The sequence below is a fragment of the Malaclemys terrapin genome, chromosome 7 (assembly GCF_027887155.1).
Source record: "Malaclemys terrapin pileata isolate rMalTer1 chromosome 7, rMalTer1.hap1, whole genome shotgun sequence".
In the NCBI taxonomy this organism is placed as follows: Eukaryota; Metazoa; Chordata; order Testudines; family Emydidae; genus Malaclemys; species Malaclemys terrapin.
Genome location: NC_071511.1, coordinates 126,072,421 through 126,097,089, shown reverse-complemented (window position 1 = coordinate 126,097,089; position 24,669 = coordinate 126,072,421). Strand labels below are relative to the sequence as shown.

General features: G+C 61.7%; 1 protein-coding gene across 6 annotated transcripts in view; it reads left to right on the top strand.

Annotated features, from left to right (window-relative positions):
* Nucleotides 1–24,669, top strand: part of KCNIP2 (potassium voltage-gated channel interacting protein 2) — a 119,821-nt gene that overhangs the window by 69,358 nt on the left and 25,794 nt on the right. Inside the window, exon 1 of one of the 6 annotated variants that reach the window (XM_054035656.1) lies at nt 9,022–9,124. The exons of the other annotated variants lie outside the window; for them this stretch is intronic. Coding sequence (XP_053891631.1) covers nt 9,022–9,124 — 103 coding nt within the window. Of the gene's footprint in view, nt 1–9,021; nt 9,125–24,669 lie in introns of those variants that run through there. 6 annotated transcript variants of the gene reach the window in all.

Sequence of the window (24,669 nt, the reverse complement as noted above, 5' to 3'; positions counted from 1 at the left end):
TCTTATCCCCCCCCCCCCCGATTCCCTGTCCTCGTTCTTCTGAGCCGGCACCGGTGGGGCTGGCAGCTGGAGTGTAGCCTTGCGTCATTTCCTTTAAGGGTGAGTACAATGGGGCCGGGGGGTGCAGGGCACTTCACCCCTAGGGCGGCGCTCTATGTCTGTCTGTCTGTCTGTCTGCTCCCACCCCTGCAGCGTCCGGCCAGGCACAGTCACTGAGGCTTGCTGCCGGCCGGGAGCCAGCGGTGTGATGCGAGTTGCTAGTTCTCAGCCTGGCTCCCAATAGGCAGCTGTCCACGCGGCACCACCAACCCTCAGCGCTGAGCGGCCCCGTCTGGCAGCCTCCCCAGGGGGCCTCTGGGAAAGCTGCCCCCAGCTGACATCATGAAATCCTGGGAAAGCCAGGGCTCTGGGAGGTGCTGAATCCCACCTGGAGGCCCACCAGCCGTCTGTCTGCCGGGAGTCCGGGGAGGTGGGATTCAGGCCTGGCCTAGGTGGCTTCTCTGGCTAGCAGGGTGCCCAGCCAGCCCCCCGCTGGGCTGTTCCCAGCCAGAGCCCGGGGTTGAACCTCCCTAATGACTAAAGCCCTTGGGGTGCTTTAACGAGGCCCGGGTGGTGTGCAGAGAGCTCCCCAGGGACTGCGAGACCTAGAGCAGATGCAAAGCGCCATCATCATCTGCCCCAGCCCCCCTGTGCAACGAGCGGGGGTGGGCTCAGCTGTTTAGGGAGCCCCCCTGCAACACAGCTCAGAGCAAGACCCCGGCACTCCGCGGAAGCCGCATTTCCCTCCTGCAGGGAGGGGCCCGTCTTCTGGCCGCCCCACAGCGCCTGGGCTGAAATTAAACACTGGAGGGTTTTAAGAAATTCAACATGGAAATTAATAATTCAATCAGCACAGCAGCTGCCGTGTGATTTATCTTGTTTGTAAATCTTCTGCGGAGGAGGCAGGTTGTGCTTGGGGGATAAGCAGGCTTGCTAGGATTCTGTTCCACCAACCAGCCTGGATGGAGCTAGCTGTTACTAGTAACAATTGTCATTGTTAGGTTTCAGAGTGAACACCCTGGTGCTGTTACAGTGCAGCCCGGTGGAAAGGGGGGGACCCCTTGTTCTAGCCTCCAGCTGTGGGGGGAGGTGAGATCTGGCCTCATCTCCCCAGCGTGGCGCTGGGACAGGGGTCCTGGTGTGGCCTCTCCCATGCACGTCTGCCCACGATCCGTATCCCCAAGCACCAGGAGTCTCCCCCAGCCTGAAAGGGCCCGTGGCCAGGAGGAAAGCAAACTCTGTCCTTCCGTGGCCAAGCCGCTGTGGGGGCTAGCGGCCAGCAGGCCTGCATCCCTCGCTGAAGGGACGTGAGGTGAGCTGGGCTGGGGCTGCTGCTAAAGTCTGATCCCGATTCCTAGACGGCAGAACCAGGCAACCCCCCTGCACGCGCATGCACACACACGCACACCCACACCACACCACACAAGGGAAGAGAGAGCTGCCGAGACAGGCAACGCAGTGTCTGTCGTTTGCCTTTCCTTTGTAACCTCTCTGCTGGAGAAACCCGGGCCCAGCCCACGGTCTCCTCAGCCACCCCGAGACCTGGCAAACTTGTACCAGCGTCGGGCTGTTCGGGGCGTTGCATTTAGGGGCCTCGTTTTGGTGAGAGTCTCGCAGCAGCTGTTGGAAAATCTCCAGGCGTAGCGGGCTAAGTCAGATGCTTCTTAGACAGAAGGCAAACGGGGGGGGGGGACAGGAAACAAGGTGGGGAAGGGAAAGGACACGGGGGCGGGAGGTGACAAAGTCACATTCCGGGTGGGCTTTAGCTGGAGCTGCTGGAGGTGGGGCTCCCCCTCTCGGGGGCTTGCCAGAGGCTGTGCCCCAGGTGGGATCCCAGGGCTGGCTGCCCCCAGGACTCCTCGGCTGGGGGTGACTGGAGAGCTCCTCCCTGCAGCCCCCTCGTTCTGGCTTTACACCAGCTCAGCTTCCTCCTCCAGCCCCGACTCTCCCCCAGGTGCACCGGGCACAGGCGAACGGGCCCTTTTCACCTGCCCAGGCGGGGGTGGGGTGGAGACCCCGCCACGCCCCTGCTTGGCTCTCGCTAGGCCCAGCTCCGCCCCGGGCGTCGGTGTGGAGTCTAGATGCTGTGGACAGACGCCCGTTCCCCTGGGTTTTGCCTCCGTTCAGCACAGACCTCGTCCACACACGCGGGTTCGCCCGGGCGCCAGTTTGGCTAGATCGGTGTGAGTCCCCCTCCCCCGAGCTCTCTGCGTGGCCCAGCTCGGAGCCCCCCAGGACAGGAAGGAACCCCGTGTGTGGGAGGCCGATGGGGAGGTAATGCACCTGATGCCCCGCGCCGGCCCGGATTCCCTCTCCCACTGGTCTTGCTCCGGCGCCCGCAGTGGCACTAGCACCGCCGGAGGCTGTGGGCAGCAAGGAGAGCGATGCCCTTTGTCTGGAGGGCCCGGGCGAGGCCCTGGGTTTGCAGGCCCCAGTCTCGGCTCGCTGACCAGGGTGGGGCCACGCAGTGTCTCCAGGGGGTCCCCTGCATGGTGACGCGGGTGGTGGTGTGTGTCACGCTGCCCGGCTGCCAGCTGCAGCCAGGGGCGACTCGCCCATTTGCTCCCATCGCTGCGGGTGACTCTTTGGCATTCTTGGTGTCATTGCGTCTGCCTCTGGCTCCCCGGCGTGCGGCTCCGGCAGCATTCGCTGGCATGACTCCTAGGAGCTGCTAGAGGGGGGCACTACGTTCCGACCCCCCTGCCGCCGCCGTGCTCCCCACGCCCTGGGAAATGCATTGCCAGGCTCCAGCGATGCTACGCCGGGTCCCTGATCGGGCCCGACGGAGCTGCCAGCGCTGTTGCCGCGTGCGGTGAGCGTATAACACCCTCCTCTGGAAGCCCGGTGAGCGGCCTGCGCGGTCCGGCGCTCCTTCATTGCCAGGCAGTACGTTGGGCAATTCAGAGAGCCGGCGAGCTGCCCTCTGCTGACGAGGTCTCTCTCCCGCCCGGTTAGCCTGTGCCAGCCTGGGGGCCGCCGGGAATCTCACGTCGTTCTCTAGTGTCCCGCTACGTGCAAATCACCCGCTCGGATCCCTTCCCTTCCCTTCCCTAGCACCACTCCTGCCTGGCCGGGGCAGGACGCCCCCACAATGCGCAGGGCCAGATGGACCCCGAGGATCGTGCTTCGCTTTTCTGGCCTCAGGCTGTGACAACCCGGCCTCCTGCACCGCAAATCCCATTGTGCCAGGGGTGTGATCTCCTCCTGGCATCGCGGGAGGGCGGGGGAGAGAGTGGAATTGGATTTCCAGGTCAGGGGCAGGTGCTAGATGACTCTACCCCTGCCCTGCCCTGCCCTGCCTGTGGGGCTGGGTTCGCCCATCTGTCTGTCTAGAGTCCCAGGCTGTCGGAGAGGGGAGAGATGCTGCTTCCTAGTGCATGAGTCAGAACTCTCCCCTGTGGGCAATCGATGCAGCACAGCCCAAGAGCAGGCACCTGAGGGAGCAGCCCGGCGTGTGCTGCCCTGACAGCGTCCTCCCCAGCCCAGGGAACGAGGCGCAGCCCTGCCGGGCACACCAGTGATGGAGGGAGCTTGCAGCGAAGCAGGGGATTTGTTGCATCGGTCACGCAGCCGGGTGGGGTGCATGGCACAGTGCGCTCCAGACAGGGACGTGGTCCCTGTCCCCCGGGAGCCGACAGCCATTGGCATGGGTCCAGCCCAAAGGGGTGAATCGCCGGCGCTCCAGGCTCAGGGAGGGCAGGCCGTGGGCTGCAAGGGGAGCCCCAAAGACAAGCGGGGAGGCTGCGCCGCTCAGAGGGGGCAGCAGGAGCCGGAGCTTTGCATTGTCCAGCTGCATTTGGGGTGTTCCCTGGACTGGGTACGGGGGCCTCGGCCGGGCCCTGAACCGCCCCCATTGGGTCCTGGTGGCAGGACTGAATAGGGGCTGTTTGCCGGACTCCGGGGCACCAGCGGGCCCATGGGCAAGGCACAGAGTCTGCCTGGCAGCGGGGCCCCGGCCCAGTGTTTGTCAGAGCCGGGGGGAGGGTGGGGGCGAGGAGGAGGCAGGGCTGCAGCTGCAACAGCCTCTGGGTAGATCTCAGCCAGCCAGGGACCACATGCAGCGAGTTTGGTCACTTTCCATCCCGCCCCTCTGCACCCTTGGCCACAGCTTGGGTTGATGGAAGTGTAAGGAGAGGCCAAAGACTACAACAGCAAGGGGGCTGCGGGTCGGGAGTGAGGGGCACTGGCTGGGCCGGCAGGGGGCTGCGGGTCGGGAGTGAGGGGCACTGGCTGGGCCGGCAGGGGGCTGCGGGTCGGGAGTGAGGGGCACTGGCTGGGCCGGCAGGGGGCTGCGGGTCGGGAGTGAGGGGCACTGGCTGGGCCGGCAGGGGGCTGCGGGTCGGGAGTGAGGGGCACTGGCTGGGCCGGCAGGGGGCTGCGGGTCGGGAGTGAGGGGCACTGGCTGGGCCGGCAGGGGGCTGCGGGTCGGGAGTGAGGGGCACTGGCTGGGCCGGCAGGGGGCTGCGGGTCGGGAGTGAGGGGCACCGGCAGAGCTAGGAGGGGGGCAAGGACTGGGCTGGCAGGGGGCTGCGGGTTGGGAGTGAGGGGCACTGGCAAGGCGCTGCGGGTCAGGAGTGAGGGGCACCGGCAGAGCAGTGGGCAGCGGGAGCTCAGGAGGCGCTGCAGGCCGGATGCCATAGGAAGCCCGGGCTGCTTGTTCCGTCGGTGACCAGGGAGGGCGCTCTCCGGCTGGGGCCTGGCTGCTGCACCCTGCATGCGGCCAGGGTGGAGCCAGCCTGGGGAGGGGCCCGTTTTCTAGCCCCTAGACCAGCCACCCCACTCAGTGATATGTGGAGAAAGGGTGCCCCCTTGTGGCAATAAATTTGAATGGCAACATTGCAGAGTGTGGTGTCCCCCCGGTGTGGGGGGGTCCGTCTCAGCCCCGTCCGGGCAGACACCGGCGCTGATCGCAGAACTAAACATTGATGGCAGCTTAGGGACAAGGGGTCCCGACTTGGTCGCACTTCTCCTGTGCACTCAGAGGAAAGGCTGGACCAGCGACAGGCGGACTTGGTGCTTTAACGGGGCCAGTTTCACAAAGCTACAAACAATTATGAGCCGGACCAGCTGGGAAGCAGAATTTATTGAGAAAAAAGTGACTGATCATTGGGAATTGGTTAAGAACACTTTGCCAGATGCCCTGAAAGCCATGATGGAGGAAGAAGGGTGAACTGGTTAAAGGGGACCAGGCTTAGAGGTAGGGTTACCATATTTCAAAAGGAGGACACCAAAGGAGGACACTAAGGGCGAGCTGGACAGGGGGTACAGTTAGGGGAGTTGGAAGGGGTACCTGTGGTATGGGTACTCACTGGAGGTGGGGGGGGGGCAGTGTTGCTCCCTGTCACAGTGGCAGGGCAGCTGGCACAAGCCCGGGATGCAGCTACAGCTGTCAGTCAGCACCTCCCTGTGGAACCCCCTCCCTAAGGCTAGGAGCCAGGACCTGGGTGGGTAGGATCCGGCAGCTGTGGCTGCAGGGGAATGAACCAATCAGCTGCCGATGCAGGGGAGGGACCAATCAGGAAGTGGGCCAATCGGGGCTCTTTCTGAGCTGCAGCATCTGCTCTAAAAAAATCCCAGATACTGCCTGTTATTTGAAAAATCCACCTGGACAGAGGACGGAGCCTCAAAAAAGAGGCAATGTCTGAGAAAACCTGGATGCACGGTAACCCTATTTAGAGGGGAAGTTAAGGAAGCTATAAAATCACTCTCTCTCTCTCTCTCTCTAGAGAGATAACAAATGGAAGCAAGGGGAAGTTGATAGTAATGAATATAAATCAGAATCTAGGAGTTGTAGAAAATTGATAAGGGAAGCAAAGGGACACAGAACTCTATGGCCAGCAGAAGGCATTTTTAAGTGTATTAGGAACAAAAAGAATCCTGAAAATTGTACTTGTCCATTTGTCATGGACTCGCAGATCGTGCCCACTCTTGGCCCCGTGCGGTCCATGGGGGGTGCCCTTTCACTGAGACAGCCCTTCTCGGGGGTCCACTCTCTCTCGGGGTTAGGCCCCTCCACCTCCTGGAGCCGCACCTCTCTGAGCCTTAGCACGTCTGTCTCTCACCATGGGCCCCCTCAGGGAGTCCACTCGTTCTGGACCCCCGGGGCCTCCACCCCCCGAAGGGTTTATGGAAAATAGGTTCTGTCAAAGTAACTTAGTATCTGGTTTTTGATGAGATTCCAAGTTTGGTTTTAAGGGTGATGGTGTTGACGTACTAGACTGCTGTAAGGTGTTTGACTTGGTACCGCACAACATTTTGGTTAGAACAATATAAAATTCTTTGCTCTCATTAACTGGATGAAAAGCTGCCTGGCTGTGAGGCATCAAATGTAACAGTAACCGGGGACACCTCATGGAAGGGGTGCCTTTGTAGTGGGGTTCTGCAGGGACAGATTCTTGGCCTGTGCTAATTAACACATTTTTATTAACGATCTATGCAGCGCTGGTGTAGCCATGTCGGTCCCAGGACATTAGAGGGACAAGGTGGGTGAGGTCGTAGCTTTTATCAGACCGCTGCTGGTGGTGAAAGTGACAAGCTCTCGAGCTTACACAGAGCTCTTCCTTCGCTCTCAGACACGTGTCACAGCTAAATAACTGGTGGAACAGAGTGTTTAGCATAAGGAGTTAACACACATTTCAAGGGACCATTCAAGGTGAAGTGGCCTGTTAACACCCTCCAGTCATGGTGGGAGTTGGGGATGGGGGGCTAGTGGGTTACAGTTTGTGGTAATGAGCTATATATAAATCCAGTGTCTCTATTAATCCATGATGTTTAGTGTCTAGCAAAGTGATGAATGTAAGCTTCGAGGCTCGTCTTGTGAAGATGTTGTGCAGGTTTCCTCTGAGGATGAGGACTGAGAGGTCAGCGACAGAGTGATCGCTGTGTGAAAAGTGTTCGCTCCCAGGTGACCGGGTGGGTTTGTCTTTTGTCACTTTTCTGTGAGAGTTCATTTGAGAGCGTAGGGATTGTCTGGTTTCACCCACAGAGTTGGAAATCTGTGAGCAGGGTTCGGTTGTCTGTCCAGGGGATGAGAATATCCTGGCTGGAGCTCAGGGGTCTCGTTGGTTTCCTGGTGCACTTGTCCCGAGGTGACCCGTGAAGAGGTCAACACCCCAGGGAGCCGTCCTAGCCCCCAGGGCTGTTCCCTGGGTCCCAGCCCAGCCCCGCCTGCTCTCTAGCAAAACCGCTTCTCAGCAGCCGGCTGGATCCTGCCACCCAAAGTCACCACGACCTTGGGCACCCACCAGCCCTGCCCCCGGCCCCACTCCCTGCTGGGGGGAGTTGATCCCGTTCAGCTAAAAGAAGAATCACCCTGAACATTCACCCCATACTAGCCACCACCTGCTCCTGCCCCAATTCCCCTCACCCCGGCCCCACTGCTCCCCTGAGTCCTCCAGCCCGGGATGCAGCCGGACCTGCGTTAAACTGGGCCCTGAGACTTGCCCTCTCTGCTGCCTGGGGGAAGGTGACCCTGTGCCCACAGCACCAGCCTGGGAGCCAGGACTCCTGGGTTCCATCCCACACGGGCTGATTCTGGCCGAGGAGCCATGTCCCTGCTCCGTGCCTCAGTTTCCCCCGCAGTTACAGGGGACAGTGACCCCGAGGCTGCCCGCTCTGCCATGGAAATGCCGAGCATCAGTACTGCCATGCCCAGCTGCCCTGCTCTGGCCATCGCTTGGCAGGGAACGCTCCCCGAATCCCAGAGCAGGGTCTGTCCCCTGCCAGGGGCTGGGCCCGGGGGGTCAGTATCCAGTGCAGGCAGTGGGGGCCGGGGAGGTTCAAGGGGCTGGACTGTGAGCCCCAGGGGCTGACTCCTCTCCCTAGAGCCGAGGGAGCCTGGGTGGCAGCTGGGCTGGTCCCGACCCCGCTCCAGCCCTGCCCCAGCCTTGGGTTCGCAAGGCCCAGTCCCTCTGTGGCCTCTGCTAAGGGGCTGCTGGTGCCACGTGCAACCAGAGGCTTTGGTCACAGCCACAAAGAACGGGACCCACCAAACAGCCAGCAAACACGAACCCCGGGGCTTGCTATCCGCTCCGGCGGGGACAGAGAGAAGTGGGAGGAGGAGAGTCCTGTCCCTCACGGCCAGCTCCCTGAAGGGCAGATCCATTCACCTGCGGAACTCGCTGCCGCAGGACCATAGCGAGGCACAGAGAGAGCCAGGCAGTCGGGTGACCAAAGCAAAGGAGCGTTGGTGTCAATGGCTGTAAAGCCAGGTGCATTCTGGGACCTGAGTCCTGATACACACTAACTGGGAGGGGGGCAAGGCAAGAGGGGGGAAGGCAGCAGACCCCCCCCCCACCCCGAACTGTCCCTATGCCCCCTGCATGCAGGCTGGCACAGTCCTGGCCCCCAGCCTAGGTGGCATGTTGCTCTCCTCCCATGCTGTGCCAGGCATCTTGAGGGCAGGCATCAGGCAGAGGATGGCACCGGGGGGGTGCATGCCCCCCCCCAATGGCTGGCTGGGAGCAGCACCTGGGGGGGGGCACAGAGGATGTACCGGAGCCGTTCCTCCCTGTGGATGTTTAACCCAGCGTCCCCGGAGGGGAGCTGAGATCCTCTTAATATCTGTGGCCCGTTTGCTTAGCAACCGCATTAAGCAAATCGATGGAGGTGGTGTCATTGGAATGGGAGGGCATGGCTCCCCCCACCCCCCCGCACTGCCTCCCTCACTCCCTCTCTACTCGCACACGTCCTCCAGCCCCGCTCTAGCAAGGTGGACGGCTCCTTTGGGCTGCCTAGGACTGGCCAACTCTCTGCCCGGCACAGTGGGGCACCCCCGCCGTGGGGTTCTGGACGGCAGGGGCTGGTCCGGTGCCGGATGGCGGGGGCCCCCCAGGAGGAGGGGTGAAGGCTGATGCCCCCACGGCAGGCCTGGCGGCTCCGTGGAGATGCGCGTCCCGGCGGTCGTGGCGTCTGGCTGATCGGGGCGCCGGGGGAACTAGCCGGTCGGGGGCCGGGGGGGCCATGCCCTGAGCTCCCCTCACCATGAACCTGGAAGGGCTGGAGGTGATCGCTGTGCTGGTGGTGCTGGTTCTGTTTGTCAAGGTGCTGGAGCAGTTCGGCCTCTTTGAACCTGTCTCCTTGGAAGGTAATGTGGCGGGCGCAGCGCTGGGGCACGGGCCAGCCTGGGCTAGCGAAACCCACCGGCCTCTCGGTGCCTCACAGGAGGGATGATGGGGTGAGCAGGGGACAGCCTGGACAGCCAGGGCTCTGCCCGGTGCCCCAGCTTGCCAGCCAGGGTCCGGCAGTGCCCAGCAGTTTGCGAGGTGCCCAAGCCCCTCGGTGCCCTGGGGCTGGGAGTTGGCTTGAGCCCCCAGGAGAAGGCAAGGGGCTCTGCTCCGAGCGCAGGAAGCTCACAGCCCAGGGCAGGGCGAGACGCTGCGCCCCAGGGGCAGGGCCCCAGTGCGGACGGGCACTCAGGCAGACCCCCACCAGAGTCCCGGCAGAGGCAGGGACTGAAGGGTGAGGGCCTGGGCTTGCGTAGCTGGTGCCTGTGCCCATGCGGGCGATAGGGTCGTGGGGCTGTGCGAGAGATGCCTTTCGGGTGCCTGGGGGAGGGTGGAGAATCCCAAACCCTGTAGCCAGCCTGCGCCAGGCCCTGGGGATGCTGCCCTCCCCGGGCAGGACGGGCGAGGTGGGGCGAGCCGGGCTGCGGGTGTCTAGCTGCTCAGCTCTTCTGGGGTGGGGGTGGAAGGAGCGGGGGGCTGGGCTCCCTCTAAGGCCCCGGTGAGTTCAGGGTGACCTGCAGTGGTGGGGGGGCCCAGGGCCCCATGCACGTCCCACAATCCGCTCTCCAGGGCGGCGCCCTCTGGCAGTGGGGCTCCTCCCCCAGGACCGGTCCCGCGGCTCCCCAGAACCGGGGTACGCTGGTGTGGACCATGGTCACCACGTGGCCTCGGGGCAGAGCCTAGGGGTGTGGAGGGCTGGGTAGGGCATGTGTGTGAGCCTCCCCTCCCCTCCCCTGGGTGCATTTGGAACTGCTCTGCTGTGTGTCCTAGCCCCTGCGTGCTGGTGGATCTTCATGTAGGTTGGCTGCGGGAGCGGGACCTGGGCTGCGGGAGCAGGGGGGCGGTCTGAGCTCTGTACTTGGTGACCCCATGGAGCTGTGAGTGAGCCAGGATCGGGGTTGGGAGAGCGTGATACAACCCCCTGTAGCGGTCGGGAGCCTGGCCCCATCAGAGGCCCCTGATGAGCTGTGTCCAGTCCCGGTGGACAATCAATGGACAGGCTTCCTCCCCCAGCAGAGCGCCAGCCTGCGGAACTCACCGCCGCAGGAGCCTCATGGCACCAAGTCCTGCAGCTGGGGCCAGCCAAGGTCGGGTCTGAGACATCCCTCCCCATCCAGCTGCCCCGTGGGCTCGGGCTGGCCTGGGAGCAGCTAGCCGTGCTGCAGAGCCCTTCCAGGCTAGTCCTGTCTCAGTGGCACAGGCCCCCCCCCCACTCCTTGTGCCAGCCTCGGGAGCTCTCTGCAGGACCCCGCTCCACCTAGGAATCCCGTGGGGCCACAGCCCCCTACCGAGCCCGACTCCCCCTCTGCGCTCCATTCAGGTGCTGGGGAGTGTCCTTTGCCGGGGTGGGTGGCTTAGCACAGCCGCTATCTGAGGGCCAGAAGCCGTCTAGTATTTCCCTCGAACCCGCTCAATCCGCCTGCACGGCCCCGTGCTGGTAACACGCAGAGTTTCCAGGCACTGCCCCACTGGGCAGCTCCAGCACAGAGCCGGGAAGCAGCCGGCCCCTGGTCACGCAGCAAGTCGGGTGGAGCTGGGGAGAGAACCCAGGAGTCCTGCCTCCCCCCTGAGCCCCTCAGTGCAGCTCCCCTGCTGCTCCCGTCTGACCCAGCACGGACCTCTTCCTGTCCGTTCCCAGCTCCGCCGATGACCCCATGGGCTCCCTCAGCCCCCTGACAATTTCAGCCCTGGACTCCACCCCCCAGCTCTGCCAAGTCACTATCACCATCTCCATGGGAAAACTGAGGCATGGAGGGGTGGCGCCTGCTCGTGGTCACTCGGCGAGTCTGTGCCAGGGCTGGAAATAGAACCCAGGAGTCCTGGCTCCTCATCCGGGATTTGATATCTATGGATGAAGCCACCCTGACTCCACATGGTGGAGCCGGAGGGAGTGAAGGTGGCGGGGGGGGGGGGGGGGGCGCACTGGTTATTAACAGTGAGTTGCACAGGAGTGGGGAGCAGTGTCCTCAGCCGGACGCCCAAACCCCTGAGTTTCGGCACCAAAGTCACAGCATCGATTGCTGGCTGCTCCGCACTGCGATAGCGGGAGCTGGAACGAAGGCTCCAGGGCACTGGGGTGGGGTGGGGGGGCAGCTTCTCTTGTGTTCCCTGCCTCCCCCCCCCCCCCAGCACTCAAGCAGCCCCCTGCCTGCACCTCCGGCTCTGCTACCGTGCAGCTGCTCCCTGCATCTGGCCTTATCCAGGGGGCCATGCCCTGGGCAAAGCCTCTTCCTGTCCCTGTGGCGACAGGAGGGGGTGTCCCCGTGGCGACAGGAGGGGGTGTCCCCATGGCGACAGGAGGGGGATGTCCACCAGCCCTAGGGAAGTAGCTGAGAGCTCTGCTGTCCCCGTCAGGCATCAGAACCCTCCTGCGGCTGGTGGGGAGCTGACGTAGCCCCACGGGGCCTGTTCTCCTGCCCCCCGGGTGGCTGGGGAATCCCCCCCCCCTTGGCTGAAGCTGGCTTTTCAGGGGGCAGGGCCCTCCGCCTGCCTGTGCCGTGCTGGGGCTGCCGATCGCCCCTCGCACCCGTGCAGGGAAGGGCGGTAGCTGCAGTGGGGCCCAAAGCTGGCCCACGCCCCACGGTCCTGGCCTGGGCACGTCTGCGGCTGGGCCAGGGAGCGAGGGGCAGCGAGTGGCGCGATGGTGTCTCCGTACGCGTCCCCCAAAGGGCAGTCCCCCCTGGTGAATTGGCTGCCGCTGCGGATCGAGTCTCCAGGGTGGCCCTTGGAGGGCGGAGGGGGCAGCATCGCTGGGCTGCTCTTGCTTTCACTGCCTCGAAAGCCCCCTGCCCCTCACCACCCCCCACCCCTGGCTCCTGCTGTCCCATTGGTGCAGGCACATTCGCTACAGCCCCCCCCCCCATTCCCCTGGTGCTGAACAGCTCCCCGCTTCCCCCGGGGGGAGGGAAAGGAACCTGCAACTGCAGGCCTGGCGCCACGGCTTAATTTGTGCCAGGGCTAGCCAGGCTGGGTCGTAGCCCCGGCACCTCCGGGCCAGGCTGGGTCGTAGCCCCGGCACCTCTGGGCCTGGCGTGCCAGGTATGAAAGTAAAAATATTGCTTGCGCCCCGACACCTCTTTCATTACAAATGAAGCACCGCCTGGCTCCCATGGAGACGCTGCCCCCCAGCTGTGGGTTGTACGGGGGGGGGGCACTATGGGCTAAGGGTGCAGATGTCAGGACATGTATCATGGGGGGCAGGGGGTAGGGCTGTGCCGGCGATGCGGGGTCAGGGCTGCTAGCCCAGGGAGGGGGCTGGAGGCCATACTGTGCTCCTCTCCTAGGACTTTCCCTTTTCTGTCTGAGGATCTCCGAGCACTTTGCAAACTCGCTCCCTGTCTCCGACCCACAGCTGGGGAGACGGAGGCCTGACCGATGGGCAGTGTCGCCCCATGGTTAGCACATAGACTTGTGCGGCAGCGGACCTGGGTTCTGCTCCCCCGGCTGTGTGACCTCGGGCGAATCGCTCCCCCCAGTGTCTCCACAGCTGTGCAATGTTCGGAGGCCCAGGGTGGAGTGAACCTTATTTCATGCCGGGGGGCACCCCCTGTGTCTTAACTCGCAATGCTGGGGGGGCACCCCGCTGCCTGTCGAGCGCCCCCTGCTGCTCCCTCCCCTGTCTCCTCACCAGCTCTGCGCTGCCCCTGCCTTCCCCAGCAGCAGCAGGAGCCAGTAACCGGCAGGCACACAGCCACTTATATCTGTCCCCGGGGACGAATTTCCACCCCTCTCCTCGAGCAAATTTTCCTGTCCCCGGCACTCTCCCCCCGCCCCCCTCCCATGCGTTATTTACGAGCCCTGCCAGGGCATCGCTGTGACCACAGAGAGCCCGGCTGCATCGCGTCGGCGGGTGAACTAATACAGCTAATGGCTTCAGGCTGCTAATGGAGCGCCAAGGCCCTGCCATCCCTCTGGCCGATCGATGCAGCCTGCCCTGCTCCCTCCCCACCCCGGAGCTGGCCGAAAGCGCCCGATGCTGAGCTAGGGCATCATTCTAGGGCATCTTGGAGCTGGGATCCTGTTCTGCTCCCCTCCCCCTCTGTCCCCCAAAGGTGGGAGCCAGAGCCCCCGTGAGCGGCCCATGGGTGACTGGGATGTAGAGAGCGATCCGTTCGTGTGGCTTGGCCTTGTGGGGACCTGAGTGGGACATTCCATGGGGCTCTTCATCAGCTGCCGCCTTCCAGCTCAGAGGTGGCTGCCTGTCAGTGGTGGGCATCTTGTGGATGGAGCTAAGGAGATGGAAGCAGGCACTGCCCTGGCACCCGGTCTGCTCATGGGCTCCGGGTACAACTCACGTGCACCACGCCCGATGAACGTGCCAGCTGTTGTTCCTGTGAGCGGGGTGTGGGGGGATAGTACCGGAGCTGCTGGGTCTCATGTGGGGTTCTCTCCCTGCCCCCTGTGCCTTGAGCCCGTGGGGCCAGGCATGCTTTCAGTGCCAGGCACCTTTGGCCAGTCGGACTGCACCGTGCACCCCAGGCCGCTGGCTTGTCCAAAGGGTGCCCCTCCCCCGATCTCTGCTGGACGATGACTGGGGCGCACGCTCCACTGTGAAACTCTTCCCCCCCCCCCCCCCCCCCCCCCAAGCTGGCCTTCCCTCGGGGAAGAGGCGCGTTTCACGACAGGCCCCCTCCCCGCCGCAGGAGAACCTGGGATGTGACGATCCCAGCCAATGCGTCCGTCCCCAGCCAGGCCGACCCGTGCCCGCCGTCGCTGCAGCCCGAAGCGGGTTCTGCGGTGTGGCGGACTGGCTCCACTGGGAGCGATGCTGGGCGCTTTGCATCCTGCCCTGAGAAGACGGCGCGGTGCCGGCCCTGTGCCCTGGCTGCCATCACTGACCCGGGGCTTCTGTACCTGCCGCCAGCTGTGCCAGCGAAGTGAGCGAAGGGGAGCCGGGCGGCCTGCGGGTTGGCACCCACCACACCCACAGCTGGAGGGTGGGGGATTCTCTGGGGCTGGGCCGGGGGGCAGACAGCTGCGCTGGAAGGCTCTGGCCTGTGTCTCTGCAGATTCAAACTGGGCCACAAGTCAGGGCCAGCAACTTCTGGGTGCTTAGCCAGAGGCAGGGGGCCCGTCCTGGTTTTGACCTGGGAGCTTGACTCATTAGTGATGTTAATTAACGGGCACAGGATTAAATGACACCCCCCACCATGCCCCGGGGAGGGGAAGGGGCTGCTCTAAAGCACTTTCCAATATGTGCTGGCTGGGCCCATCTGTGGGGAGAGTCGCTGGCTCCTGCCACGGGGGGGCCATGCCATCCCCCCGCCCCCCAAGGCTCTGTCTAGCCTGGGGCAGTGTCACTAACCTGGACTTACAGCTGGGCTAGACGCAGGGCAGCACCTTTCATCGCGACCCAGCTCCGCCGGGGCTGCCCTGCGGACTGTGTTCCCCGCCCCCCTGCCAGCCCCCCGAAGGGGTGAGGTGCCAATGGGGCATCCATTTTCCAGCTAAGCGGGGAGCTTGCCGTTCGTGGGGCCACGCAGGCAGATCCCACGTTTACCCGGCAGTGTCAGACCCATCGCTCAGGCCGTGCCTGGCTCTGATTCTTAACTGAGCAGCCGAACAAGGCATGAGGTCACGTCTGCCGCAAGAGAGGCAGTGCGGCCTAGTGGATGGGGCACGCCTGGCAGCTCCCAATCCCTGCTCGGCCATTGGCCTGCTAGGTGACCTCGGGAAATTCATTGCGCCGCTATGTGCCTCAGTTTCCCCATCTACAAAATAGGAATAATATCAACCTCCTTTGTGCCCTGTAGCTACTCTACATGAAAAATTGCAGGGCCTGCTGGAGCTCTGAATCAAGCACTACGGAGCTTTGTCTGGGCCATGCTGCTGGCAGTGTGACCATCACGGCTGCCTGCTCAGGGCCACTGCCGGATGCTTCTGAGAGAGGCAGCACGTGCCTGGCTGAATCAAACTCCCCCCTTGGAGGAGTGTTTCTTCCTGACCCCCAGCTGGCGTGCTGCTCGTGCCCTGGAGCCTGTGGCTGGTGTGCCCTTGTAGTCTCGTGCCAGCGTGGCTGCTATGTATATCACTGCCGCGCCCGTTAGCTAGCTTGCCTGGCACTCGGCAGCTCCTGTTTAAATAATCACAATGATCTCGCCGGTCATTTCTGGCCACGCGCTGCCCGGCGGGCTGAGTCCAGCCTGCGGCATGCCCGGCTGGCACTCCTAGATGGCGAGGCAGCGCGCACCTTAGGTTGGCCATGGGCAGAGCTAATGGAGTTGGCAATCAATGCCAGAGCTAGGCAGCTGAGAGACCCATGAATCATTGACAGTGCGTCAGCCAGCTGCCCGACCCTACCCTGCGCCCAGGAGATCTGCGCGCTCACCCCCCGGACGTGCCCTTGCCCCCCTGCCCCTCGTGACAGGCAGCGCAGGCGGGCGCTCGATACGCCGGGGCGGGAGGCAAAGAGCAAGCGCCATCGATCTGGCAGCTGAAGTGCCGTATCAATAATTCAGCGAGGAGCGATGGGCCCTGGCGGGAGGAAGGAGGGGCCGGGGAGGGGCCGGCAGGGAGATAAAAGGCCGGGAGAGCCGCCCGCGTAATTGAGCCTCAGAGGAATATTCGATGAGCTGGGCCTCGTTACGATTCGCCTCGGCCCGGGGGGGCAGGCTCGCCTGGGCCAGCTGAGCAAGGCCCCCAGAAACCTCGACCCCCTTCACCCCGCTGCTGCTTTTCCCCTGAGCTGCCCATTCGGGCCAGGCCCGGGGCTGAGACATCTGGGGCCGGGGGGTGACCCCTGGAGCTGAGTCACTGAGCCCAGACGGGGCGCAGAGCAAAGCAGGGGAGCCACCACCCCTGCTGGGGCCTGGCGAGCGAGAAGTAGGTAGGAGGGATCGTCTGTTTCAGTGCCAGCGCGGCTGTGCCCAGCAGGGATCGGCTGCTTCTCTCCCCCTGCCGTTCATGGGCCTTGGGATGCACCTTCACGCGGTGCCTGAGATTCTCCTCCGGCCTCCGTGAAACTCCACAGGCGTCAGTGTGGCCGCTCCTGATGCACAGGGAGTCGAGGTGGGGCAGATCCAGGCGCTTCGGGGCAGCCCCCCACCCCTGTCTCACGTGCTACCTGTGGACCAGGGGAGGCAGCTCCCAGGGAAACCATCGTCTTCTGCAAGCATCAGGTGGCGTTAAAATCTCTTCCTCGCAACCTGAGTCCTGGCTGCTGCTGCCAACAGCCCCCTTGGGGCGAGAGCAGCGCCTGGCGCAGCCGCTCGGCCGAGAGCCCAGTGGCACTGGAGAGCTGAGACCGGCTGCCAGCCCGGCGCTACGCTCTGCCCCTGCGGCTGGTGGGCGAGGTGCCAACAAGCGCAGTCAATACAGGGGGTGGGACGGGCCTGGGGCGAGGGCTCGGTGGTGGGCCCTGGGAGACTCAGCGGCCAGCTCTGTGTGCGCCACAGCTTTGATTTGTCTGAGCGCATCCTCTCCTCGAGGCGTCCTGGGGCCCCGGCCCTGCGCTCCTGCCCCCGCGAGTCCCTGGCCTGGGAGGGGCCTTTCCCCGCAGAAGAGAGCGGTGCTATGGACCACCCTGGTTTCTTGCTTTCCAGAGCGCTGATTAGGCCTCAGCTGGACTATTTGTGTCCGGTTCTAGGCACCACATGTCAGGAAAGATGTGGACAAACTGGAGAAAGTCCAGAGAAGAGCAACACAAATGATGAAAGGTCTAGAAAACATGAGCTATGAGGGAAGATTGAAAGAACTGGGTTTGTTTAGTCTGGAGAAGAGAAGACTGAGAGGGAACCTGAGAACAGTTTTCAAGTACATAAAAGGTTGTTACGAGGAGGAGGGAGAAGAATTGTTCTAGTTAACCCCTGAGGACAGGGCGAGAAGCAATGGACTTAAACTGCAGCAAGGGAGGTTTAGGGTTGGACATTAGGAAAAACTTCCTGTCAGGCTGGTTAAGCACTGGGATAAATTGCCCAGGGAGGCTGTGGAATCTCGGTCGCTGGAGGTGTTTAAGAGCAGGTTGGCCAAACCCCTGCCAGGGATGGGCTAGTTATTCCGTAGCCCTGCCGCGAGTGCTGGGGCCTGGACAGGCGACCTACTGAGGTCCTTCCAGTCCTGCACGTCTGGGATTCTGTGGTTTTTAAGGTCAGAGCTGGAGCGGGTTCACGCTCCCCACGTTGGGCACTCTCGGTGCAGATCAAATCCAGGATCGATGGGGACTCTGCGGCAGGATAAAAAGGGATTTTTAGATTTGATGGCTTAAAAAAATCACCTCAAAGAGACTTTCTAATCAGCCAGGCAGCCGGCTCTCAGCTGCGGTGCGGAGCCGCTTGCTAAGATGGGCTGGGCCTGGCCCTGGCCAATACTTGGGGCAGACCTCAAGGAAAACGCAGGTGTAGGGAAGCAGCAGTTGTTGCTGTTTCTAAATATGGTGCTTTCCCCGCTAAATGAATCCTGAGCCAGTCCCTCTGCCTGCTGCAAGGGGGCGCTGTGCTGCCGGGGCTGCCACGTGTAACACGGACGCTCTGGCTACTCGAGTCACTGAACACCACATGACTTCATTCAGCGAGAACGGGGGCGTTCGCTCCAGTGTCCTGGCCGAGTCCTGGCCTAGCTGATCCCATCCTGCCTCCCTAAACTTCCCCTGCACTTTCAGTTGGATGCAGCATCCTCCTGCACTTTAAACCCCAACTGCCACCCACTGCTAACCAGCTGCTGCGTTCTGCCCCAGAGGTGGCTGCATTTCAGTGGTGCGTGAAGCAATTCTCCTCCAATGTCCTATCAAGACCCTCCCTGGCAGGCCCCCGTACCTAATGGACCAGAAACCCGCAGTCAGTCAAGGGCCACCTGCCAGGTTCCCACATGTAGTTCTCCCCCCTTGGCTTGCAGCCATTGGGAGTAGTCCTGGGTTTGCTGGACACATGTTTGTTCCAAGTTATCTTCCTTCATTGCAATCTGGGTTTGTGCTGCTCTGGGTTTGAACCTCGTTCACAGCCGCGCCCGTGGGGGCAGGAGCGATGGGAATGGGGCTCGTCACCGCAGGACTGGGAGCAGCGGCTGGGGTGAAGGTTGCAGGGCTGGGCCCATCCTCAGCCCCTGTTGCAGTTGCTTTTCCAAAGCATGGGCTGAAATCTTTCCAGCTCGGGCCGGGACAGGCCGGGGAGAGTTGTGCTTGAGAACAAAGAGTGGAGTAAATGCACTTTCCCCACTCATGCAAAACCCTTGGCACCATTTCTCGGAACCGCTGCCGGGGTTCGGGAGCTGACATTGGGCAGGACAATAGTCCTCAGCGAGGAGACGGGTGGAAAGCTGGGCCTGCTTTGACTGAGTTCCATGCTATTGGAAATCACGTCCCTGCCGGGCCCAGCAGACGTTTTGGCCTCTGTTGTCTTGCTAAGCCCAGAGCGCCCACGCTTGTGAGAGACAGCGGCTGGGCACTGCCGGGGTGTGCTGCCGCAAAGGCGCCGTGAGCTTTTGCTCAATCCTCCCGCTGCCTGTGGGACCCGGAGCAGGACCGTCATGCTGGACGAGGCTGCTATCGCAGCGGGGCCTGGGGCTGAACTGGGCAGCTGGAGGTGCCGCAGGCCTTGGAGAGCTGGGAGGGAGAAGGGAAGTGGTTGAGAGCTTCGGACCCCAGCAGAGCAGAGAGTTAATTAGCCAACAAGGTGCCCTGGCCCTGATCAGTTACGCTCAGCGGCTCCCAGCAAAGCCAGGACGGGGAGCAGGAGTTCCCTTGCGGGAGGCGGCTGCTGGATCAGAGGGGCCAAGAATTCCACATCCGAGAGGCTGCAGAGCAGGTGCGGATCCCCTCCCCCATCACCTGCCATTGGTTAACCCCTTAGCTCCCAGGCAGCAGGTGCACAGCCCCGGAGCCTAGGGGGGGAGGGCTGAACACTGGGAAGGGGGTTGGCGCACCGCTTGGGAGAGGGCTGGGCAGGCAGGAGCAGGCTCCCATTGCCCGGCAGGGTCCAGCGGGGAGCTTTGGGGGACGGAGACATCCTGTGGGGACGGGAGGTGGGTAGCTGGCAGGTTGGGCAGTGTGTGGCGAGGGGGAATTGCCCCAGGTTGCTGGGTGGGGCGAGAGGTTGGGTCTGGGGGCCAGCGGGAGCGGTAGCTGCAGACAAAGGCAACGGTTGGGGGTCTGGCGCATGGTCCGGCAATGAAGTGGTTAAAGAGCGGAGGGGTGCGGGTGGGGCTGGTGGCAGGGCCAGGTGTGCCAGGCCCCCTCTGTCAGATGGCAGAGGAGTGACCACAGGGACTGACCCCAGGGCTGTGTGGGGTAAGTGCCAATAGACTCCTGGTAAATCAGAACGGGATTAGGAGTGGACTGATCCCTAGGAACGGGGGAGGGTCTAGCCCAGTGGTCTCAAACACGCGGTCTGGGGAGTTATTTCCTGCGGCCGCCACAGGCGACAACTCCACCGGCAGCCAAGCTCTTCCCCCCCCCCCCCCCGAATGCATCTTGTCCCCGCTCCTCCGCCTGCCTCCCAGCACTGCCCACCGCCAAACAGCTGTTTGGTGGCGCTTAGGACTTTCCAGGAGGGAGGGCAGGAGTAGGGAGGCGGCGCACTCAGGGAGGAGGCGGAGAAGAGGCGGGGCCGGGGCGGGGATTTGGGGAAGAGGTTGGAATAGGGGCGGGGACTTCGGGGAAGGGGTGGGAAGAGGCGGGGCCTCATGGACTAGACGAGCAGTCCAAGGTATGGGACCCCCGAGCATGCTCCCAATACTTCTGTTAGTCTCAAAGGTGCCACAGGACCCTCTGTTGCTTTTTACAGATTCAGACTAACACGGCTCCCCCTCTGATACTAGTCCAAGGTATGAAGTTCAGCATGTCTGATTCTTCGCTGTGAGTAGTTGGGAAGCATGTTTGTTAAAAGTGCAGGGGACCAGCGCACCAAGCAGGTGCTTGGGGCGGCCAAGGGAAAGGGGCGGCACGTCCAGCTCTTCAGCGGCAATTCGGCGGCGGGTCCCCCAGTCCCTCTCAGAGGGAAGGACCTGCCGCCGAATTGCCGCCGAAGGATGAAGCAGCGGCGGTAGAGCTGCTGCCGAAATGCCGCCAATCGCGTGTTGTTGTTGTTGTTTTGCCAGTTGGGGCGGCAAAAACGCTGCAGCCAACCCTGTAAAAGTGGCAACGTATTTTGTATGGAGTTACTTTTGAAAGTTCCTGCCATTCCAGCTGTGTTGCTAGACGGTTAGTGTAGATCATCATCAGTTACTGACCACATAGGGAATAGTCACAGGTGTCTATATTTTATTAAAACCCCTCTTCGCATGACAGTTTTAAAAAAGTGAATACATTGACTTTTAACAGCATACTATTGTTACTCTTCCTTTTTTCATTTCTGACTATACTTTTGTATCGTTGTATGAAAAGGTGTCAGGGATGCGGTGTGACGAACTGGGCCTGTTCTTACTGTGGTCTGTGAATGCTGACAGGGGAGTGTGGCTAGGATAGTCTGCATTGGGGGATGGGAGATTGCCCGAAGGAGAATACCTGAGCGTGTAACATGAGAACCCAGGAAGGGGTTAGAGGCCAGGTGACACCTTTGCCCGGGAAACTGAACAAAGGCTGTGGGAGGGGTCGCTGAAGGCAGAGTTTCAGAAGCTGGCTGGTGAGATGGCTGGGAGGGAGACGGGGCTCTGACCTCCCAAGGGGGCTGTGGGGCCCTGGGACCCCAAAATGGACTTAACTGGGGGGGATCCTGTTGTCTGTGCCTGCAAGACCTGTCTTGGACTGTGTTCCTGTCGTCTAAATAAACCTTCTGCTTTACTGGCTGGCTGAGAGTCATGGTGAATCGCAGGAAGCCGGGGGTGCAGGGTCTTGTGTCCCCCCACACTCCGTGACATGCGGCCCTTGAGTCAATGTGCTAGTCCTCATGTGGCGCTCGTGGTCATTTGAGTTTGAGATCCCTGATCTAACCCCAAAGCCCAGGGGGCCCAGCCCTCCCATGGGGGCCGGGCTCCTGGGGGGGGGGCGCTTGGGGTAGTCTCCCTGGCTGCTCGCTCCCACTGCCCATGCTCGAGGGGATGCAATCGTGGGGCTGTGTGGGGGCTGGGGAAGCAGCCGACTTAACCCTGCTGCTGGACGCCTCAGTTCCTCTGGGCCGGCACCAGCGAGGTACCTGGGGGACTCCAGCCCTCCCTGCCCACCCCACAGCATTGTCAGCCAGTGCAGGAGGGTTCTCGTTCCCAGATGGACGGCTCCCCCCTGCCCCCCGATCCACCTATGTGGGGATCAGTGAGGGGCGCGCGGGGTCACCGCCTGCAGCCAGGCTCGGCTCGGTAACTTACGAGGGATGAGCCGTTCCCCCACGGCTCTGAGCGGGGCAGGGAGGCTGTGGGACCCCCCTCCACCGGGTTACCCATCTGCAGCTCTGCCATGGGCTGCTGAGAACTCTACTCATGAGCCAGCGCCTCTCGCTCGCCTGCTGGGACACAAGGAAATGGGGCTCCCGCAGGGCGAGGCGCCGGTCCACGTTGGATTCGAGGGGCGGGAGGCCCCAAGCCCCCCCCCCTTGTGGTGGGTGGGTGAAATGAGTTGGTGGGGGCTCGCTCCCCTCGCTAGCCGCGTGCCCTCTGCAGACCGGCCAGGCCTTAGAGCGATGTGAGCACAGGTCCCTGTAGATCAGAGCTCTGGCTGTAGCTTCCCCATCGTGGGAAATGCCGGGGGCCCAGGAGAGGAGGCCTGGCTGCCAGAGGAGGGCAGGGAGCCCGTCTCTTCCCCTCTCCTTGGGCCAAATCCAGCCCTGCTGTAAGGAAGTGGACACCGTTGAGCCCAGAGGCCTCTCACTGGCTTGCACCAGGACTGGATTTGATTCTGTGCCTCGGTTTCCCTGTAGATAAATGGGCATGACGCTCCCCTCCCCAGGGTGCTGCGTCGTTCATCAATGTTAGCAGAGGGCCGGGACGGAAGGTGAGATATGGCATAACCCACCGCGTACAGCAGTAAAGTTGAATGTTCGGGCACCAATAGCACAAACTGCCCTGTGCCCTTGGCCCCGGCTTCCCAGCCCCCCAGGAGGCACTTGAGCATTACCCCGACTTCACAGCTGGGGTGAAGACCGAGATCCCGGCTTGGCCATCTGTCCTAACCACTAGGCGAGCTGGCCGCCTGTCACACAGAGGCCCAGGGCTCTGCTAGGCTCCTTGTTCTGTTCAGCAGTGAGTGGTTCAAAGGGGTGCTCTGGGGAGCTAGGATCCCCCCCTCCAGCTACAGACCGGCTGTCCCAGAGGATCCCCCCCAATCCCAATGACAGTAGCTACAAACGGATTCACCCAGGGCTGCTTGCTTCCGGCTCAGGATTGTTTCTCCTGACGAAGCGTCTAGGCTATGTCTTGTCTTGCATGCTTTCCCTGGGGGCCTGTTTTTAAGTTGGAATGATGAAGCTGGAGCTGGGTCTGTAAGAGACCTGACGAGGTGGAACTGCCATGGGAAGTTATATTTGGAATTAGACGTATCTCCTCTCCTCTCCCTTTGCTAGCGCCCTTCTGCCGAGGAGATGGAGTTAGTGAGTCAGTCAAGTCTACACAGCTTCAATGCATAAGAACATAAGAACTGCCAGACTGGGTCAGAGGAAAGGTCTATCTAGCCCAGTATCCTGTCTTCTGACTGTGGCTAATCCCAGGGGCCCCAGAGGGAATGAACAGAACAGGGAATCATCGAGTGATCCATCCCCTGTCGCCCATTCCCAGCTTCCGGCAAACAGAGGCTAAGGACACCATCCCTACCCATCCTGGCTAATAGCCATTGATGGACCTATCCTCCATGAACTAATCTAGTTCTTTTTTGAACCCTGTTATAATCTTGGCCTTCACAACATCCTCTGGCGAGGAGTTCCACTGGTTGACTGTGCGTTATTTGAAAAAATACTTCCTTTTGTTTGTTTTAACCCTGCTGCCTATTAATTTCATTGGGTGACCCCTAGTTCTTGTGTTATGTGAAAGGGTAAATAACACTTCCTGATTTACTTTCTCCACACCAGTCATGATTTTAAACACCTCAATCATATCCCCCCTTAGTTGTCTCTTTTCCAAGCTGAAAAGTCCCAGTCTCATTCATCTCTCCACATACGGCAAACTGTTCCATGCGCATCAGGACATTGTCTGCCTGTAGGCTCTGAAGTTAAACACCTTGCAATCTTTAACACATTTATGCTCCCAGCGCCCGTGAGACAGGGGCTTACAGATCCCCATGTTACCGATGGGGAGCGTGAGGCACCAGGCGGCTAAGTGACGTCCCCGAGGTCACTCCGGGAGTTTGTGACAGAGCAGGGAGTGCCCTACCCAGTTGGCCATGCTGCCTCTCCCTGGTATTTCATCCTTGCTCACTAGCGCCCTCCTGTGATGTGTCTGATACTGCTACTGGGCCCCACTAGCAATTCCTGTAAGGGGAAAAGTGTCAGAAGAGACCAAGCCACCTGCTGCTTGCTGGGTTTTGTGCATAACACGAGGCTTGGGGGCTTGTATTTAACACAGACGGTCCCGAGAATTGTGAGCTGAGATCTCGGTAACAAACCGGAATCCCCATTGCAATTTGTGCCCTTCTCTCTGCTCTGCAGCATGGCACCTAGAAGCGAACGCCGGGTGTGAGGGCGTAGGGAGCGGGCGGATTTGACCTGGGAATGTAGCCTGGGAGTTACATTTAACTACCTGAGCTGTAACCTGAGCCAGGAAGGGGGATGGGAGAAGTGACACCTTCTGCCCGGAGAGGAACAAAGGAGAGGAGGAGCAGAGGGGAATGGGGAGAGAGCTGCTGGAGGGTTTTGGGACGTCTTCAGTTTTGGGCTGTGAGGTGCAACCCAGGGAACCCCAAGCTGGGGTCTAAGCTCCCTGCACTCCCCAAGAGGACTTGATTGAGGGGTCCTGGTTGTATCTACAAGCTCTGCTGTAGACTGTGTTCCTGTTATCCAATAAACCTTCCGCTTTACTGGCTGGCTGAGAGTCACGGTGACTCGCAGGAAGCCGGGGGTACAGGGCCCTGAGTCCCCCACACTCCGCGACACCGGGCCGTGGGTGTCCAGCTTCAGGCTGCGGGGCGGTTAGCTCTCTGCGGGAAGCAGGAGGTGTCAGCGGGCGAAATGGGAAGTCTCTCCCGTTAGAACCCGTGTAGCTGCCGGGAGCGGGGTAGGGGATTTGGGAGGTGGCACTCGGTTCTGTGTCAGATACTGAAACCCCAGTGTGGAGTCAGACATACGGGGGGCTCGGAGGTGCCGTAGTGCAGATGCAGCATGAAATCAAGATTCTGCTCACTGGTGGTCATGAAAATCCCTGCAGCAGTCATTGCCCCCTCCAACCCAACCCAAGGTCCGATCCAAATCCAACTGGGGGTGGCTACTTCTGGTCACCCAAACATACAGGTCAGTTTCAACTGAATTTAAAAATAAATCTTCACCTCCTGGCCGCGCAGTGTTGCTGTGCGCCGTTAAGTAGTTGTCGTGTGCCACCCCAGAGGTGGCTGCATTTCAGC